The sequence below is a fragment of the Pseudorasbora parva genome, chromosome 17 (genome assembly GCF_024679245.1).
Source record: "Pseudorasbora parva isolate DD20220531a chromosome 17, ASM2467924v1, whole genome shotgun sequence".
NCBI lineage: Eukaryota > Metazoa > Chordata > Actinopteri > Cypriniformes > Gobionidae > Pseudorasbora > Pseudorasbora parva.
In genome coordinates this window covers 24,250,330-24,270,442 of record NC_090188.1, presented here as the reverse complement: position 1 = coordinate 24,270,442, position 20,113 = coordinate 24,250,330, and the positions used below count along the sequence as shown (strand labels likewise).

General features: G+C 37.3%; 1 protein-coding gene across 6 annotated transcripts in view; it reads right to left on the bottom strand.

Annotated features, from left to right (window-relative positions):
* The window catches only part of sobpa (sine oculis binding protein homolog (Drosophila) a), a 48,701-nt gene that overhangs the window by 19,197 nt on the left and 9,391 nt on the right, over positions 1 to 20,113 (bottom strand). For 2 of the 6 annotated variants that reach the window (XM_067420789.1, XM_067420792.1), the window contains exons 2-6: positions 18,083 to 18,154; positions 16,695 to 16,830; positions 13,673 to 13,867; positions 3,541 to 3,692; positions 2,566 to 2,589 (exon numbers count right to left, since the gene is read on the bottom strand). In XM_067420789.1, the coding sequence (XP_067276890.1) occupies positions 2,566 to 2,589; positions 3,541 to 3,692; positions 13,673 to 13,867; positions 16,695 to 16,830; positions 18,083 to 18,154 (579 nt within the window). The remainder of the gene's footprint in view (positions 1 to 2,565; positions 2,590 to 3,540; positions 3,693 to 13,672; positions 13,868 to 16,694; positions 16,831 to 18,082; positions 18,155 to 20,113) is intronic. The other 4 variants (XM_067420790.1, XM_067420794.1, XM_067420791.1 and 1 more) reach the window with 3 other exon arrangements.

The following is a 20,113-nucleotide window of genomic DNA, read 5'->3' as shown; positions in this document are numbered from 1 at the left end:
CTTGTCAAAATTTATTAGCTCAGCACCTTCACACACACACACACACATAATACACGCAAATCTGAGGATTTGGACACTGTAAAATGAGCACACCGCCTGACACAATAAACACAATACAGTAACAATACTGTTTTTGTGTATGTCTGACAGAGGTTTACCACATTTCCTCTGAGGAAGACACTCCTTATTCACACACAAAACAAACACACACAAACACCTTTGATGGGGAGGAATTCTAATCACCTGAAGCAGCTGGTGTGAGGATGTTTCACTTCCTAAGGTGGGCTGGTGCTTGAAACTAAAGATACGTATACACGTGTTGCTTTCTCTCTTTGCGTTTTGAGTGTTGCAGATGTAGCAGCTGCAGGTATTTACCGCAGTAACATCAGACCAACCGCCCCTCCCAGTGTCTTATTTCACACATACTCAACACTGCTTATCTTTGCAGCTGACCTTGTGGTGTACATTACAAAATAGAAAGAACATTTTTTTAATAATAATCTTAGAGCGTACTAATGTTCCCCGTCCTAATTAATTATAGAAATAAAGGTGGAGTAGCAGTGGCGGCAGAACGCCAGGAGAATCGTCAAAGGAGCGACGTAAACAGCTCTATGATTGGTGGGATGAAATGAACATGCTCCTGCCAGACGTTCGTTTGGCATTCCACAGACGTGTCTCTTCAGAGAACCAGATACAGCATCCAAACATCTACAGACGTGCCAAAAACGACCTCACAGTTTACACTTTAATAATCACAGACTACACTGACCCTACCCCATATCAGATGATGTCATTCAGCATGCACTGTTCTCTTCATTATTTACACAAATGAGGACTCTAATGACATTTAATAACTGGACTTTATGAAATCTACTACATTTTGTATGATAAAAAAACAAAAACAGGCAGAAGACACACATCAACCCGTTGTGCTCTGCTGTGATTAATGTTCAGGTGAATATCACAAAAACATATCCAAGCCACCGATGACTTCATCTACAGAAGCTGAAACAGTTTGCACAAACTAACGTTGCACAAAATGACTTACAAATGTATAAAAGGGTGAATATATGTCCGGGTCACATTATCAAAAACAAAATAAATAAACAAAAAGTCATACTGATATTTTTTTTCATTGCATGTTAGCACATTTCCCCCACACATTTTTTTTTTTTTTTTTTTAAATGTTATTAGATCATCATTATTGTAGTGCAATGAGCTTTTTTTAATCAGCAAATTCAGACAGATATAATAAATACTACCATGACATAAATATTTTACAATTTCAATGCACCATTTTTTTCTTTTCAGTACAGTAATGAGAATTCAATTTTTTTCACAATTGTAATAATCAAAATTTGAATATGTAATTAATGCGTAATTAAAACGGTTAAGATGCGAAATTAATGGTTAATTAAAATAGGCTTCATTTTTAGGACAATTCATACAAAAAAAAAATGTTTTATTTAGAGTTGAAATATAACCTAAGACTATTAAAATGGCTTGATAGTTGTGAATTTATGAATTAAATATCCGTCTGAGTTTGTGTACATTTGTCTGCACATTTAAATCTGTCTATCTCTCTGTCATTTGACTGATTCTTTTTTTTTTTTTTTAAAGAAAGGTGGTGGTTTCAGTGACATAACATCACTGTACATATGTTCCTGGACCAACATCTTTTATTGATCCTGGAATAATAATCCTGTCCAAAAATGTAGTCCTAATCATATGCTTAACCCTACCCATAAGTTTTCCCTAAAAAAGGGGAATGATAGGGGAATAACACTGATGTTGAAGGTACTCCCTCAAATCTGATTGGTGGATTAGGATGTAGTTCCAGGATCATCATGTACAACATGTACTTGGTGAAATCACATTTACCAGTTTTACAGACATATAGATGTACATTTATATTCCGTCACTGAAAACCATCACCTTTCTTTAAAAAATAAAAAATAAATGAATCAGTCACAAAGAACATGTAAATTTGAATTCAGCTATGTGAATTTTTTTTTAGAAATCTTCTAATGTCAAGAAAAATAAAATATGTTCTCTTTGAGTCTCTATGTCCCTGGGCTTCTACACTGCTCAACAATTCATGAAATGTAGACACTTGTTTTTGTCTTTTTTTGTGTATCCACATGTTTGTGTGAGACAGGGCCAGTACTGTATACATTTTGGTTTGTGTGTAGTGGCGTCAGTGAAGCTCTGGTCATGTTTGCATGTTTGTTGGTCTCTTCATGCCGTCCAATCTATCCTCAAACACACCACACACTAAGCGAGGGGTGGCTGTGAACAAACATGCATGCATGTGGGAGTGTGTACGCATGCATGCGAGACTCTTGTGTGTGTACGTATGCATGTTATAGTTTATTTGTGTGCTTTTGTATACATGTGCACAAGCCTGTGCTTTTGTATGCATGTGTATCTGCATAATATATGTATATCTGGGAGTGTTTTTGCATGCGTCCATGATATTATGATTTCCAACAGTGTGTGATTAAGTGTACAAGAGAGTCTCTAACACACACGAGGAGAGGAGAAATCCAAACACAGTATACTTACACTGCAATTCCTCACATATCCAAGCTTAGATAGAAAAGAAAACACACAATCAATATCCGTCTCACTCCGATGGCATGAGGTCTAAATCTAAATGAGGTTCATTGCTGTTATGCTGTACTTTGCTATACTATAAAATATATTTAAAAAAATATTCCTGTGTTGTACTTTAAGGAAATATTTTAAGTAAATCAGACTTATACTCTGTAGCCACATACACATTAGTAAGTCATAAATTAATTGCTATCATAATTGCAACAAAATTCACAGGATGAAAAAAAAATATAGCAATTGCTCTGTGAGGGATTGAGAGTTATCTTATAATTTCTTTAAATGTTTTAAACAGGGTGAAATGAGACAAACCAGCTAATACCACAAAACATCACATATATGCTAATAATCATTGTTGCTTTTGGTGTTTTCCCACTACAATTAAAGCACTTTCTTAGTTAAAAGTAACATATTCTATAAATAATGTAAATAATAGTAAAAAGTATTATGTAAAGTGATTTATAACCAATATGATAAATTATACAGTTATGTTTGATGGGAACATTAAAATGTACCACAAAGACCCATGCCATCAGCTTGTCTTTGTGAACCAACCATGTTCAAAAGTATCAGTATAGTACAAATAGACCTACCAACAAATTAAAATGAAACTTATACCTAACTCTAGACATTAGGGCTCTAGACATAGACTAATGGTTGTGTAAAAATGACTGGAACTGTTATGAGTGAATCACTATATGTGATAACTGCTTACTCTTCTCTGTCTGATTACTAAAGATATGTGCTTAAAGGCTACAGAAAAAAAGCAATGCTTATGTCTCTTTTAACAGAGTAAGAGTTATTTAAAGTTGAGCCAAAGAATTTAGTAACACTGAACAAAGTTAAGGCAGAACAGAAAAAGTGACATCAGACAGAAGGAGCCTGATTGGCTGAGAGGACAGGAAGAGGTGGAGACTGGGCATTTACCTTGTTGCGTTTGAAGTAGGCACGTCGACAAGCAGCAAAGCATTTCTCACTACAGAAACTCTTCAGTTCAGAGCCCATGCTGAGAGAATACCTCTTCACTCCCACCTTCTGACACCACGCACACATTATCTGAACATTAGAGGTGTCCTCCTCTAGAGAGAGAAAAAGAAATAAAGGATATTAAGGACCTATTCAGTCAAGTACTTGAAACACTGTCAAATTTTAGATAGCCTACATACATCGATGTTGACTGAAACACAGAATTTGTTTTTATGCAACTAAATACCATGAATTTGAGTACATCAATGTATGTGAAATACATTTTGAACCCCTTTTATGAATCCAATTCATGATAAAACAAAGCCAACGCATTATGTTATATATAGAGAGGCCTACACATGATTAATATCAGCAACAATAATAATGTAAATACTTATATTAGTAGTAGGGATGTCATAAGTACCGGTACTAATGCACCAAGTCGGTACTGAAATGTAATAAAAATGTTTAGAACGATACCATCATTTCTGTAGTTACCGGTAGGCTACGACTTCCGAGTAGTACGTTAGGCCTATTCGGTATCCGCAGCTGTCGCTTTCCGTGTTTATCTACGCGCAGGGCTCCAGACTTTAGCCGAATATACACTAGTGTCTATGAATATTAAAATGCAAAATACAATATTATTTACTTCTGCATGATCTGTGAGACTCCATGTCTCTGTGTGAATGATGCGCGGTTTCGGTTACAGCTCACGCGCGCGCGCGCACGACACTCGCTGTCTTTCTTTTTTAGCCTCTTCTGTGTCACTTTATGATTAGGGTATGAATACATAAACCGCCACTTCATGAGAATTTACATTTTCATTTGAGAAAACATAATAATGTCATTTCATGAACACAGACACAAGGTCTACACGGCAACCCGTCAAAATAAAAGTTCGGTTTAATTTAAATAAATTGACAGAAATATATTAATTCTGTTGGAGAGTACATTTAGCTATGTCTCTGTACTGATAATACAAATAATTATGCCTAGCTTATTTTTCACTAGATTTTTTAATGAAAAATGTTTACTTTTAAACAGCATGTATAGCCTTTAAATTCTTATGTATTATTTACTTATAATGATTATCATTATAAATCTTTTTTTTTTTCAATAGTAAAAAAACAACAAAAAACATTTAGCTGTGGTACCGAGATTGGTACAGAGAACTGTACATTTTTTTATGGTATCGGTACCAACTACTGGAATTTTGGTACTGTGACATCCTTAATTAAATATTAGTGATATAATTATTTTCTTTTATTATTATTATTATTATTATTATTATTGATAGAATTATTTCCTATATTATTATTAATATTATAGCAAGAAGTGCGATAGACAGTAGTGCCTTTGCAATTCATACTCATATACCAGTTAATCCCCTCAAGAAGAATTAAATTCTTTCACCCAGACACATTTAGACTGATTCATCCACAGTTTCTCAAAACCTTTTATTTTTTATTTTTTATTACATATTACATAAAGGCATGATATACTGCAGATGCACATATATATTCAGTAGGGCTTTTCACATTGTGCTAAACCCCAGGTTATCGTCGTTCTAAACCACGCTTTTAACCCCGGGTAAAGTATGTTTAATGACCAAAGGGAATCTTTCCCTCACCAATCCACAAGGGTTTAAGAGAAACCTGTCATCAAGCATCACCCCACACACATCAAGAATATATACACATGTTTCTTGGTGTGTGTGTGTGTGTGTGTCAGTCAATCTGCCTACATCACATGCCACAAGATATTAGATCTTTCCCATTGTGCTCCACTTACAACCAGAGGCTTGCGGGCACGAATGTTCTGGTTTGAATGTTTGAAGTGTGTTGCTTGCGTGTGTGTGTGTGTTTGGGACTAGGGATGAGCCAGCTTCTAGGGACCACAAAGATACACACGCACACAAATTGATTCAAATATAACTGACATTGCCACAACAGAAAACTGTTCATTTTTTTGTCGTTTTCAATCTTCTGAGATGTGACTCCCGACCTCAGATTCAGTATGTGTTCATTTTAATGCATCTGCCCATGTCAAATGATTTCTCCTCAGAGCCCTCACCCTCCAGCAGCTGCTTAATGATCAGATAAATCTAAGTGTGTGGAGAGAAAATGTCTGCCCATTAGACTTAACCTTTTTTTTCACCTCTCTCTCTTTTTCTCCTCTGTCTTTTGTAATGAGTGTGTAGAGCAAATTCTATTTTAAGATAGATATCAATTCAGAATTATGTTAAACATTTCTCCAAAGGCTAAACTCTGAACATAAAGTGTACGTCAGTAATCAGATTTACTTCTGACCAAACAAATCAAACTCTGAGAAAGGGGAGGAGAGAAGAGTCAGACCACAAATGCAAATCAAGTACATTTTTCTTAGTAATTTCTGCATCCCTAGTGGCAAAACAAATTATTGCAATCTGTTTAAGCATCCCAGGTTAAAAGTACAACATTCGCTCAACCAATGGCTTGAGCTATACTGGAGACAGGGATACTGGACTAAATTACTGTTTTAAACAAGAAATCCATGATTTAAAAGGATAACCAGGGCCTTAAACTAAGTTTTTGACAGACCTGCCAATGGCCGTAAATACCGGCCATAAATATTTTTTTTACCTGAAAGTGTTTTTGAAAAAAAAACAGGCAGTAATAACGCCAACATTATAGAAACCAGTGAAAATTCACAATTTTCAAGTAAAGAAATATAATAAAGTAATCAAATGTAAAATTACACTGGCTGCTCACTGTATGAATTAAACAGATGAATCCTTATTAAAGTTAAAAAGACGAGCAGTAAGTGATTTTCTCTTTGTCTATTCATGTTTGATTAACATTAACACCACAGACAGAAACAGGATTATTAGGCTGCTGTCACTTTAAGACCTGCACTGATCCAACATACTCTATAATAATAATCTGCACATGCGTAAGACATAACATCTATGTTTACTAGGCTACTTTGTGTAACTTCGTCATTTCAAGCGCAAGATTATGTGAAAGAGAGCTCAATTCAGTATTCGAGTACTGTCTGAAATGTGGCTTTCTGCTTTCTGGACACACGCTTTGGATGTTTGCGCGTAGAAAACTTCCTCTATTGCGCGAGTTATTAATTAAGTTCTCCTTCGCATCTTCTTGCACTTGAATATTTAAACTTGCAAGGCTTAAACTTTCGTGACAATGCACTGGTCCATTAATTTAAGGCCCTGGATAGAACACTCAAAAATGAAAATTCGGTAATCCTTTACCTACCCTTGTGTCATTCCAAACTAATTGTTATTCTTCTATGGAATACAAAAGGAGATGTTTTGCAATGTGGAAGAAATTCTCTGAATTCACTCACTGTTATAGTGCATTTTTGGCATGTTTAGAGCATCTAAAGTTCACACAAAAACGAAAAGTGTCATAATTGACTCACCCTCAAGCTGTATGAATTTCTTTCTTCTACTGAACACAAAATAAGATATTTTAAAGAATGTCTGTAACTAAACAGCCCCATTGACCTACATAGCATTTGTACCCGTACTATGGAAGTTGGGCCCATAAACTGTTTGGTTACTCATATTTTTCAAAATATCTTCTTTTGTGTGCAGCAGATGAAAGGAATTCATACAGATTTGGAATAACATGAGGGAGGGTGGGCATACGTCCGGATTTTGGCCGGACAGTCCGGATTTTAAGACCCCTGTCCAACGTACGGGCACAGCCTCAAGCCGGACGCATTTGTCCTCCTTTTTGGGGTGACGCAGCAGAATAGTGTCTAATGCCGTGATCTCTAGTCAATCAAATGATTGGCTGAAAGCCGTGTCAAATAAATATCTGATATATCACTGGTTAAAAACGTAAACAAGCACGACGTGCTGGCTAATATCATAAAGTAACATGCCAAAATGTCAGACCTCATTTAATCTGGAATGGACAAAAGAGCACGAATTTATATCAAAAAGCACACTGTGTCATTGTGAAGTGGACGTTAGTAGTCAAGAGAAAGCTGCTACTGACCGACATGCCAGCATGGAAAAACATAAAAGTAACCGAGGAGTTGCAGGTACGTCCCTCTGGTCAAGTTCGTAGAATAAGGAAGTAGACAGGTTCGGCGTGACTGGGACTGGTGTTTATTCAGAACTGTCGTTGTACAAACAATATAAGGTCACTCAACAACTCAGTTCAATATAACTTGTTCACAGCAATCTTTCTCCAACTCCGTTTTCGTGCAGACCTCGTTAAACCACGCCCCCTCCACCCCAGTCATGTTTTACTGCACTGACTGCAGAGCTTTGTAAATTCATGCAGTCAAGCTGCAGCATCACCAGCCATGCTGTATAACAGAAATATATAAACAAATAATGAAAGCGAAAAATAAATAAATACACATTTCAGTTCTTAACAAAGAGCTGCCTGAGCAGCTGCAGAAGGTGTAGCCTCTTTGTTAAAGGTAGTTCACCCAAAAATGAAAATTCTGTCATCATTTACTCATCCCTAAGCTGTTCCAAACCTGTATGAATTTCTTTCTTCTGCTGAACACAAAAGAAGATATTTTGAAGAATGTTTGTAACAAAGCAGACTTCACTAGTATTGATTTCACTAGTTTTTCCAGAAGTCCAAAAATGTTAGGTCTGTTTTCAGGCACTGTGCACTTTGCAAGACAGGTTCATCTCAGGGGTCAGCTTTTGAAACAGACATCGCAATGTCTTAAAATTAAAAACAAATGGCCTCTTACACATAGGTCTACACCAAGGTATTGTAGATACCTTTGTGGCATCGAATAGAGTAGGCTGTTTCAGAATCACTGTGTAATGATATCATTGATATGATGGACAAAATTAGCCTAGAAATCTAGACGCACCCTACCGGCAGCAAATCTAATCTGCCGCGCGTGTCGTCTATTAACTCTCAATACACTTCTGAGCTGTAAAAACCAAACTCTGGTCAGGCCAATCATATTGTGTATAGAGTCGGTGGGCGGGGCTTAACATAATGACGGCCGAGTTGCGCTTGCGTGCTACTAGTAAACACAGAAGATGTATAATAGCGGTCTTTCGAATCAGCTTTGACCGCGACTCTGGAAGACTTTGAGTCAAGCTTTTCTCTGAGAACAAAGAACGGCACTGAAGTCCTTCTTAAGAAGGGAAGATGTGTTTAGAGTTTTGCCGACCGGATATGGTGAAAGCTTAATCTACTAGCTCTGCTTCACGTTGCTCTGGTTGGTTGTAGTGCTTTTTGCGTGCAGAGGGAGTTTGGATTGAGCTCGGATTGAGCCCTGTTAATGGGGAGTTTCCAGACCAAACATCTTAATGTGGGTCTGGCTTGTCAGGCTAGGACAAAATTGTATTGTAGTTATGAGTAACCTACACCATGTCCTATGCAATTATTCTTGCCTTACTAAAGGCCGCAAAGTTTCCTCCTTTTTGGTGTTATGGAAATGGCCACCATTTCCATATTTCCAGAGTAAATCATGACAGAATTTAATTTTTGGGGTGAACTATTCCTTTAATGATCTTCCCCACCTCATTTAGAATAGCTGCAGATCCACAAGGGAACGTTCTGCACACACACAAAAAAATATCACCTTTTTGTTCCACAGGAAAAAAAAGAAACTAATTATAAATGATAAAACAGACAAAATATATTTTTTGCAAGAACTATTCCTGTATGATTTTGTAAGACTGAAAAAACTAGTAGATGCCGAAATGTCTGAATGAGGAACAAGGACTCTGAGAAAATAAAGGAAATTAACATCTGAACTGTCCCTCACATACCACTGGAGGTGGTGCTGAGATCACTGAAAATACACCCAGAATCTCTATATTGCAATGTCAATCCACACAATACAATATTATATGTGTTTGATATCATTTGAAATGTCTCAGTGCGACTGGTACAAAAATCTCATCCCCACAGAAGTTAACCAAAAGATAATCAATGTTTTAAGAGTTTAGAGATATCTTGTCTTAGTTTGGTGGGTGTGGATTTCAGCCATTTGGCCTTTGATTCAATACAAGTCTTGATTAAAGGTGCACTATGCAGCTTTTGTCCACTGGAGGGCGCCTATGCAAAACAAATGCGTAGTTTGATGACGCAAAGTGTGAGCGCAGCATCTTGGGAGATGTGGTCTTCTCATCACAGCCGGTGAAAAATAGGACTCGGGCAGAAATCCCGTTCATGCATGCGGTTATTAACGTTACTGTAGTCTAAAGCAGAGCAGGACCGAGTGTTATGGACCTGAGCAAAGCTGCTGGAGCGATTGTTAAACAAATACCCGCCTTGCGAATACCGGGACTTTTATTATGACGGGACGGGACTCGTTTGCCGGGCGCCTGCACAGATCCGCTCTTCCGGTTATGATTTTGAGGTAATGGAGCTCTGTTTATCATATTAGATACATTTAAGTGTGTTCAAAACGATGTTATGACGTTACTCCGTGCGTTCAGTTGTTCACACTGCTAAGAATAAAGCGCTCCTGCCAAATAAAAGCCGAAACCGAGGGTAACGCAGATATGACGCAATTGACAGGCGACTCTCTCAAATGCAATGCTGCAACGTCCCTGTCCTTAGTTAAAATAGCAATTTTCTCACAATTTACAAATAGTTGGAAACATCTGGGATATTGTAGGTACTCAACTGAACAAAATATATAACACTGGCCTAGTGGTTTTTGGATATTTTACTGCAAAAATACTACATAGTTCACCTTTAAGGCAAATTCTCATTGTGAACTCGTGTTTACACTTGAAAGAGTTTGTGCATTTGTTTCTGGGTATTTAAAGGAATGTTGCAAAGAGAACACTTTAAACAGGTCAGCCCGTAATGCTGGATGTCTCAAGATAGCCAGCATCATGTAATTTTCACAAGTCAGGTATATATTTTATTCTTTACTTCAGAGTATTTGATGTTATATGGATTACCTTTGAATTGACTATGTAATTGGCTTTATACATTCACCTAACTGTTAATAAATTGTTAGACTTTGATTGATTCTGACTTGCTCTGGAATTATTCAGGTTGGGTGTAATTTCAACAAAGGGTTAAACGTATTAATTAAATGCGTAGTTAAACTATTAAATATAAATGACTAAATAACCAATTGGCATCCTAACCTAAATTCTAAATTATGATTAAATGGAGTCAGATAAAGAGAAATTTGAATAAAATCCCTTTGCCCCGCTGAAAAGACCGAACGCGCAGCGACCTTCACCCGCCGATCGTTCACCTACATTGGGACGATTTGGGCGGCCTTACAATTTCAAAACTTGGATTATGCTGTAAAATATACAACCTTAAAAAAACTTTACAAATATTACTGAAGATTTATTAATCTTCTCTACACCTATACAAATTCTTATGTCTTAAAGCTATATTTTTATTACTTTAAAGAAAAGGCAATAGAAGCTTTGATTCAGCAGGCTGGAAAAAGTATATAAAGTTAGAAAGAGCTCACCTAATGAACAGCATCATACAGAGCAACAAAGACTCAGAGTGTTCCTCTACAACCCTCAAAATACAAACATCCTAATATAAAACGGTTGTCATGGCACTTCTGTTTGTTTTTCCTCGGCACAGCCTCATTGCTCCATCTGAATCCTGAATTTAAGAGAGATTGTACAAATGTGTGTGTGTTTGTGGAACATCCAGTGGTAGAGCAGCACATACCTGCACTTCAAAAGCCCTCTGTCACTATGCGCATGCTCATGAATTATTCAAGAGGGCCACAGGCAAGGGGTGGGGATGGGGAGGGGGGAGTTGGCTTCTGTTGCCGTGGTAGTTAGCGAGTCTACACCATCTGTTTCTCACCACATCACACACATTAACGCACACATTAAATACAAGCGCACATACATAGGCGCACACACTAGACACCATGACTTTGGTTTGCTGTGCTACTACACGAAATCGAAACACACGAAACACACACTCACACACACACACACACTTAGCAAACAGTGAAAGTGGACTTTCAGTGTCAAAATGCCACCCCACTGCTTTATATTTACTTTTATGCTGAAGGACATTTTTAAATAAACAATACTAAAAATAGTAAATAATAAAAACTCTGACTGAAAATGTTGAAAGAGCAACCCGGCAGTAATTACATACATTCATCATTCACAAACCTCATATGCACAAAACATGCTTCATTTCGAGACAAACATCACTGAAAATACATCACTGATATAACTTGCGGTTGAGTGAGTCAGAGTTCAGCTCCAAGTCCAGTTAAGCACACCTGATCCAGCTAACCAAGCATACTAGAAACATCCAGGCAGGTGTTGGAGCTAAACTCTACTGGACAGCGGCCCTCCAGGACTGAGCTTGGACGCTCCTGTACATATGCTGTCTTCACATGCTATCGGAATTATCGTAAATGGGAGTTTACTAGGTAAACATTGGACATGAACGTCATCTCAAGTCGCATTTACCACTGGGAAGCTCAGGGATATTTTTGATACCCATGGTGGGCGTGCCGAACACTTGAATGAATGATTGCTGCTGTGACTGGTATTCTTAGTTTTTTTCCACAACAGCTACATCTTGTCTTGTGGTTAAAGTAGTGCATATTTACATATATGAATAATTAATTGTACGATATTGTATGTTTTAAACACAGCGAAAATAGCATATACTTGACCGAAATTCCAGAATTGTCAGCAAGCTGACTATCGCAGTGAATGGTTTTCAATGAATGGGAGCACAAGGAAACAAAAGAGGAGAATATGGATGCGGTCATATAGGGAATAGAGGCCAACTTGGCATGCCAATTTTGTAGAATGTAGATTTTCTGAAGAAAATGTCAGTGGTGCTTGCTGTAGCAAAACTCAGGACCCGGTTGCTACTGTGATGCAAAAAGGCCAAGCAACATGTCTGTACAATGTTGTGGAGCGGAGATATGGCTTCTTTATGTTCTAAATGGTAGGGTGCTAGGGTGTGGCTATACAGTTTAAAGGGTGATATTTAAAGACTATTTGCCAGTTTGAGTCAAAAGAGCCCAACTCTGTATTTGTACAATGCTCTGGTGCTGAGATATGGCTTGTTAATGTTGATATACTGTTGCTAGGGTGCTGTAACTGGTTGCTAGGGCGTGGCTATGAAGTTGATGTCACTACTTATTGTCTGCTTGATAGGTTGAGTCAAAAGAGCCCAGCCTCAAGTCTGTATGACCTTCTGATCCGAATATATGATCTCACAGATTTTTGCCAATGTTAAGTCTATGGGACATTTTTCGGACATTTTCCCTACACTGTCAGAAAATTATCACAGGCTATTGTTGGTCGCAAGACCATGACAACGGCCATCTTTGAAACTCTCTCTTACTGTACAACATAGGAGAAATAGACCACAGAAATCCTCACGATTGGTCATCTTTCAACTGGGACAGCCCAAAATCGCACAGTGTGTACCGGGCATTAAGAAGTGGGAAGTGAAGCAAGCATTACTAGGTCCTCTGAATAGGTACTTTTTGCCTATACTGTTTTTATTTATGTTATTCATTCGGACATACTGCTTTTTCACATACAGTTTTTCATCTTCTTTACAATAGAGAAGTGTTTATATTATAATGTAGAACAAGTCTTTTTGAACTATTTATTAAAAGACTCATAAAAGTCACCTGTTTATGAATCATAATGCATTGGTTCCATTGTTTGTTTTTGATTCACTAAAAAAGAACCAGTTCATTAGCGTCATTTGTTTCTGAAACAAACTACACTGTCTGAGCTGTATAGGTTTGTTTTTGTGTTCAGCCAGTGGACAAATCAATACATGTTTTCTTGCCATTGATTCAATTGGGATTCAATTCGGACTGCAAACTCACATTCACTGCTCGGGTAGAGGCTGCGTAGATGCAAGGGGTATTATAAAATCAAAGTTGTTAGCCTCATAAATATGCAATTAAGAATGTAACACACAGTTCACAAATGTACAGTGTGAATTCTTGACACCTGACAGATAAAGTATTATCCAAGGATTACATTTACCCAGCATTAAAAAGAAAGTATGAAATGCCAATATGCCATAAACATGTTTTGTACAGTTGTATGTGTGTGTATTATTTCGATACTCAACTCACATACTGTCTGTGCATTTGTGTTTCTTACCTGCTGGTGCTTTGATCAGAGGGGGCGGGATTAAGGGCACTATGATTGGCAGGCCTCCGTGCTCTTTAGAGGAGGAGGGGTTTACAGACGCTTCGCCTGTCACTCCATTCCGTGATGTCGGAGTAGAGCTAGAGCTGTTGGCGTGTGGAGGTGAACTGCTGTTCTCCACTGTGGATGCTTTTGGCAAAGAGTTCTCTACAGAGGAGAGAGTGGTAATGGCGAGTCATTTATCTCTCACAAACCAGTCACAGTGCGAAATACACGAGGTTAGAGGAATCTATGCTATTTGCTGTGTGAAATGTCATTGTTAGGGTTGACTGTCATCAAATTCAAATGGCCATGATCGTTTCATTGTAAGAAATCATAATGGATTCTATTTACATTCTAAAAAATATCCTGAGAACAAACCATGGTCGATGTTTTTCCAAATTTTTCAAAAAGATGTGGCTTAATCAAGATCAAATAACTTGCTCTTCCTCTAAAATTGCTTTTCTTTTCCGCTGACATTAGTTAGTGTGTGTGTGTGTGTGTGTGTGTGTGTGTGTGTGTGTGTGTGTGTGTGTGTGTGTGTGTGTGTGTGTGTGTGTGTGTTTGTGTATGCGTGTGCTGTGTACATATACATACACATATATATGTATATATGTATACACACACACATACATGAATATATATATATATATATATATATATATATATATATACATATATATATATATATATATATATATATATATATATATATATATATATATATATATATATATATATATATATATATGTATATGTATATATATATATATATATATATATATATATATATATATATATATATATATATACACACACATATGATGTAAACTTTTATGCTGATTAACTGATTTGACAGCACAATTTTTCTTCTTCTGTTGAATATGCTGTTTTACTGGGAAGTAAAGCAAAACAGAAGTAAAACAAAAAATATTTAAACCGTTATATACAGACTAAAGGCGTGGCATGTACAGTATGTTCAATTTACTGTGTATGAAGATGTTAAAACACAACTAACTTTCTTCATCATTAGCGTTTCATTTTTAAATTCACATGCCATTCACAACTCTGGAGCCTGAGACAAGCCATATCTCAAACGCACACCTCATATTACTGTTTTGACCTGTTACATTACAGAAAAATGATTGAATAGCTCTTGCGTCCCGAGAAGAAATCCCCATACTACACCTGAAGCAAATAAGGCAAGATTCAACAAGAGCACCCAAACAGATTACTGCTAGATAGCAGAAAAGCTCATTTGTTACTCTAACGGCTCGTTTAGAGACGATCACAGCTAAACGAGTTAATTAAGTCTGATTGTCCTTCACCTAATCTCTCCACTTCCAGCAACGTCAACTAACAATAGTGAAATATCGTAATCTGTGGCTGCGGATTTGTCTGACTGAAGGAAAGTAATTACGCCGAGCGTCACATGGCAGGCATGGTAGGTTGGAGAAATGTGGCGGAGTGCACGCTAGCTGGGAACCGTCTCACGCCTAAATCACCATTTTCCTTAATGGAAGCTGGAGTATGGACTTAGCAAGGAATTAGCCAGCTCATTGTTTCCGCATCTCTTTCTCTGTCCCCACAGGGCCGCAGAAAAAAAATGGCTGACAGTTTAAGACTCTCTAATGCTCTGGCACGGAGGCCAGCCAGGAGACAGCATGGACGGTGCAAAGATAAAGCTGTGGGTTAATCGGAGTGCTCTCAGGGGAACGACAGAGGAAGTTCAGGAATTTAACAGTGCATTCTCTATTTAACAACATTTAAAATCTGACAGTCCTTGTTTTGGGTCCTGTCCTTGTCAGGATTTTGTGTCTTATTACATCCCAGAATTCCCTCTAGGCTCTTTCCGGTGGCAAACAGGTTTGTGAAATTAACCTGCTACAAAGAACCTATGGGGAATTAAGGGATGATAATAAGATAAAGAAAAATCTGCATATTAGTGTCAAGTGTTCAGAGGGTCTAGAAGTTATAGTTAGATACTGAAATTTTCTCTGAATGTATAAGTTTGTAGAGTACTCGGTTGCAGAGCAAGAAAAGGAATTGTCTAGACAACTAATCAAAATGACACTACCATTCAGAAGTTTAGTTTTTTTGTAAGAATCTTGTGCTCACCCAGGCTCACAATGCAGTACATATATTAATACTCTAAAGTACAATTACAATTTAAAGCTACACTGTGTGATATTTTCCCCCATCTAGCGGTGAAAAGGTATATGACCATCCAGTGAATAATAGTTTGTGTTCCTCTCAATTCTGATTTCGTTTTAACTTCTAGGGTGGCCGATTTAGTCCAAGATTAACATGGCAATCCCCCTCTTCACATTCAACACGGTGCCATCGAGTGTTAAAACGCGAAAGGCGAAGCTTGAATTTACGGGTATGTCGCTCTTTGGCTAATGTACTTTCAAGATGGAGGGGCAACATGGCGACCGGCATTTGAACCCCTGACCCGTATGTATTTTCAATGGCATATTATAAACTTACGAGAATACTTTATTACTTGAAAGAAGTAAATATACATTAATGAGCACATATATTTTTGAATATATGAATAAACTAAAAAAGTTGCACAGTGTAGCTTTAAAATTACTTTTCTATTTGAATGTATTTTAAAATTAATTTTAAATTAAAATGTATACTATTTAAATATAAAATGTAAAATTCCTGTGATAGCAAAGCTGAAATGAAAACAGATATTTGTGGAAACTGTGATACATTTCTGTCAGGATTCTTTGACTAATTGATAATAGAAATCATTTGCAGCAGTACGAAAATCTTTACTGTGACTTTGGACTATGACTTTGGATCGATTTAATGCGTCTTTGCTGAATAAAAGTATTAGTTTCTTTCCAGAAAAAAATCTTACTGACCCTAACTTGTGAATGTGTACTTTGTGGTTTTTCATCCATGTGTGCTAGCATTCGATTTCATCTATTTGCTATGTGTAAATCTCATTTTGCCTGCTTGGTCTATCTGTGTCAGATCTCACCTTTCAGGACAGAGATGTGTTGCCGCATTTCTCCGTCAGGGTAGTTGCGGATCTCTATGTCGTCTGAGTCTCGTAACTCCACTTTGTCATATCCGTACCATCCAAGCAACTCATTCATGGTGTTTTCAGCAAAACTCTGCAGAGAGTAAGAGAACAATTTTCAACATTTTTAATTTATCTATTATTTATCTGTAAGGATTCAACTAATTTATGACATTCCAGATACTGCTTATGTATCATAGGTTAAATCTACTAAAATAAAATGATATTAGAGAATTATTGATTTGATAATCTATTCTTACAGAACATGCCTACACACACACACACACAGAGAGAGAGAGGGGCAATCTGAAAGAGTAAATAATTGCAGTCTGTTTGGGAGGTGCACTGCACTGAGACAATCGATGTAAAAAAGACAAAACTCTGAGTGGCAGATTTTGCAATGCGGATAAACAAAAATCTCCACAGGGAATCTTATGTTTGCATGGCTACTGTGAACCAGCCAAAAGTAGTTCCATCCAAGAAATCCTCTACAGTAGCTCAACGACAAAATCTGACTGAAAATAGCTTCAAATGTTTCAGCTCCATATCCCTTTAAGAACTAATTCTGGAGAGCCTATAGACTGACCAGGGCATCAAACAAACATATTGCAGACAACACTTAAGCCAAACAACCAGAGATAAGCATTATTAACAAATCAGAGCTGACTGGAGCAGAGCACAATGTAGCATCAACATACTAGACAAAAAACATGGGTCATACTTTGAGTTCAGATTTTAATACCCAGTCGCCCTATTCAAATCTTCAAAATTGACTAATTTTAAGGCATCACCTCCAAAAAAGTAGCTATACATGCCAAATATGTAAATGTTTGCTTATAGAGAGCACATGGTGTTAGTTTTTCAGTGTAAATCAAAGGTTACACCTTATTTCGATGGTCCACATTCTACTAACTACAGGTAACTTTGTAACATGTCAATTGACTCTCATTAGAGTATTACTAGAGTGTTAGTAGACTGTTAAGTTAGGAGGTGTTAGGTTCAGGTCAGTAGATTCATTTACATGTTGTTGTAGTTACTACAGTTAGAATGTCTGTTAGGGGACCATCAAAATAAAGTGTTAGATATTAACCAGACAGTCTACTAATACTCTAATGACTGGTAGTTAAGACACATTAAAAATATAAAATCACATTAAATATATGCTATATTCAATTAGTATAATTTTATTTTTTTACCATCTGTTTTAAAATCTCAATTTCTAAGACACACAGCATGAGCATTTAAACATTCAAATTCATATATTTATTTATTTCCATATATGTATTATTTATTTTTAATATATTATTTAATTTTTCTGTTTTAGTCAATCTAAGGGAGGCTCTCACCATCAAGTAGGGCGAGTTGCCATGGAGATTGCCTGCCTGCCCCGCCCCTGGGTGGGGCCGATTGGACGGGACCTGATGAGACACGAGTCAACAACTGTCAATCAAACATAGAAACTGTCAATCAATCGCATTCACTTTCAAGCAGCATACTATTGTTTTGTGGTATATATATACATACATAGTTAATGTGGTTTGGATGGGACTTAACATTTATTATAGTAAATAACATAGTATAATAACAAATTTACTCTCCAGCGTAAACTACAGCGCTATAGCCTAATAAACATACACAGACATAGCTATAATCTAAAAGAAAGCAGGCCAAATGAGGGATTAATACTTATTGAGGCATAACAAACAAACAAATAATGTTTTATAACTTTGGAATCGTTATACAGCATATTTAAAAATGAGCACATGTTTGTTTCGAGGACAAACTGTTGAACAGCCCTTCTCCACTCCTTCCCTGCACTTCCTCTGAATGGCCACCAGGTGTCTGTCCTGCCCCTGCCTCTGGTCTGTAAGGTGAGGCTTCTGTTTTAGGATCGAGTTCACAAGGTCAGTCACAATGCAGTAATCACACCCTGTCCACAGGAAAACCTACTAGACTGTATCAGCACAGCACGGATCAATCTAGAATCACCTGAGCTCTGCTCTGAAGTTTTTAGGCACTTCAGGAGTCCTGATTGTCTGGGAACACCAGCTGAGCTGAGTTTAGAGGTGCCCAGAATTTCCTTAAGAGGGCTGACCAGAGTGACAGTGTGTACACACACACACACGTCTGGTCCACTATCTTTGTGGGGACTCTCCATAAACGTAATGGATTTTACACTTTTACACCGTACAAACTGTACATTACATCCCCCTACACTGCCTCTGCCCCTAAACCTACCCAATACAGGAAACATTCTGCATTTTTACTTTCTCGAATAAACTCATCCTGTATTATTTATAAGCCTTTTGAAAAGTGGGGACCCACTGGTTCTCACCATACGGTTCTCACAATGTAGGTGATCTCAGGTTTTACTATCCTTATGGGGACATTTGGTCCCCAAAATGTAATATAAGCAAGGGCACACAAACACGTTAAAAATGTATAAAATTTTGATTTATTAGAAAGGGAGTTGAAGGGATAGTTCACTCAAAATTGAAAATTCTGTCTTTAATTACTCACCCTCATGTCGTTCAGAACCCGTGAGATCTTTGTTCATTGTCGGAACACATATGAAGATAATATTGATTAAATCTGAGTTTTCCCCATAGACAGCTACACAACTGACGCTTCAAAAAGTCAATAAAGATACCATAAAACTATAAATTGATTGGTTTAGTCCAAGTTTTCCGAAGAGACTTGATCGTTTTATATGATAAACCGTTTGAATTTAGGCTTTTATTTACATTTAAACATTGATCTGCGAGCATAAACAGAAGCTCAACCGAACCTGGGGGGTATTCCAGAAAGCAGATTATGTGACATACCCGGGTATGTTTAAGAGTAAATTAGCGGATAATCTCAACTTTCGGTTCCAAAAACGGAGGTAACTTTAAGGGTATGTAGTAACCATGGCTCTTCATGCTCTGGAGCAGGTTATGTGCCAGGATTAGTTTGCTTAAGAGGTATTTAGATGTGTTTTATATTATTAGTTATTAATATAACCAAACCAATGTTATATATTAAAGGTCCCGTTCTTCGCGTGTTTTCGGAGCTTTGATTATGTTTACAGTGTGTAATATAACATGAGTTCATGTTTCGCGTGTAAAAAAACAGTATTTTTCACACAATTGACTTATCTGTACACCACTGTTTTCTCTGTCCTAAAAACGGCCTGATGATTTCCTTGTTCTATGAAGTCCCTCCTTCAGAATTACGTAACGAGTTCTGATTGGGCCAGCGCTTCCCGTGTTGTGATTGGACAGAAGCTTAGCGCACTTTGCCCGGAAAAGTCCCGCTGTCATGACAAATCCTGTCCCCCTGTGAAATCGTGTCCGCTGGTAGCGGTTTTAAATGCCTGATCAAAAGTTGTTATACAT